Below are 371 nucleotides of genomic sequence, written 5' to 3' on the forward strand. Positions count from 1 at the left end.
CGGCGCGCCAGCAGCACTGCACGCAGGTGCGCAGCCGGCGGCTCATGAAGGAGCTGCAGGACATCGCGCGCCTCAGCGACCGCTTCATCTCCGTGGAGCTGGTGGACGAGAGCCTGTTCGACTGGAACGTGAAGCTGCACCAGGTGGACAAGGACTCGGTGCTGTGGCAGGACATGAAGGAGACCAACACCGAGTTCATCCTGCTCAACCTCACCTTTCCCGACAACTTCCCCTTCTCGCCGCCCTTCATGCGGGTGCTCAGCCCGCGCCTGGAGAACGGCTACGTGCTGGACGGCGGCGCCATCTGCATGGAGCTGCTCACGCCGCGCGGCTGGTCCAGCGCCTACACCGTGGAGGCCGTCATGCGCCAG

At 66.0% G+C, this 371-nt stretch overlaps 1 protein-coding gene across 1 annotated transcript; it reads left to right on the plus strand.

Annotated features, from left to right (window-relative positions):
- Positions 1-6: 6 nt before the first annotated feature.
- Positions 7-368, plus strand: UBE2QL1 (ubiquitin conjugating enzyme E2 Q family like 1; the record flags this gene model as incomplete). Its single annotated transcript, XM_008051393.1, has 1 exon — positions 7-368. A coding segment is annotated over exon 1 (324 nt), but the record flags the coding sequence as incomplete, so codon positions are not given.
- Positions 369-371: the final 3 nt, after the last annotated feature.

Source organism: Carlito syrichta, unplaced genomic scaffold, assembly GCF_000164805.1.
Source record: "Carlito syrichta isolate Samal-C Ts95f unplaced genomic scaffold, Tarsius_syrichta-2.0.1 Scaffold170977, whole genome shotgun sequence".
Classification (NCBI taxonomy): Eukaryota; Metazoa; Chordata; class Mammalia; order Primates; family Tarsiidae; genus Carlito; species Carlito syrichta.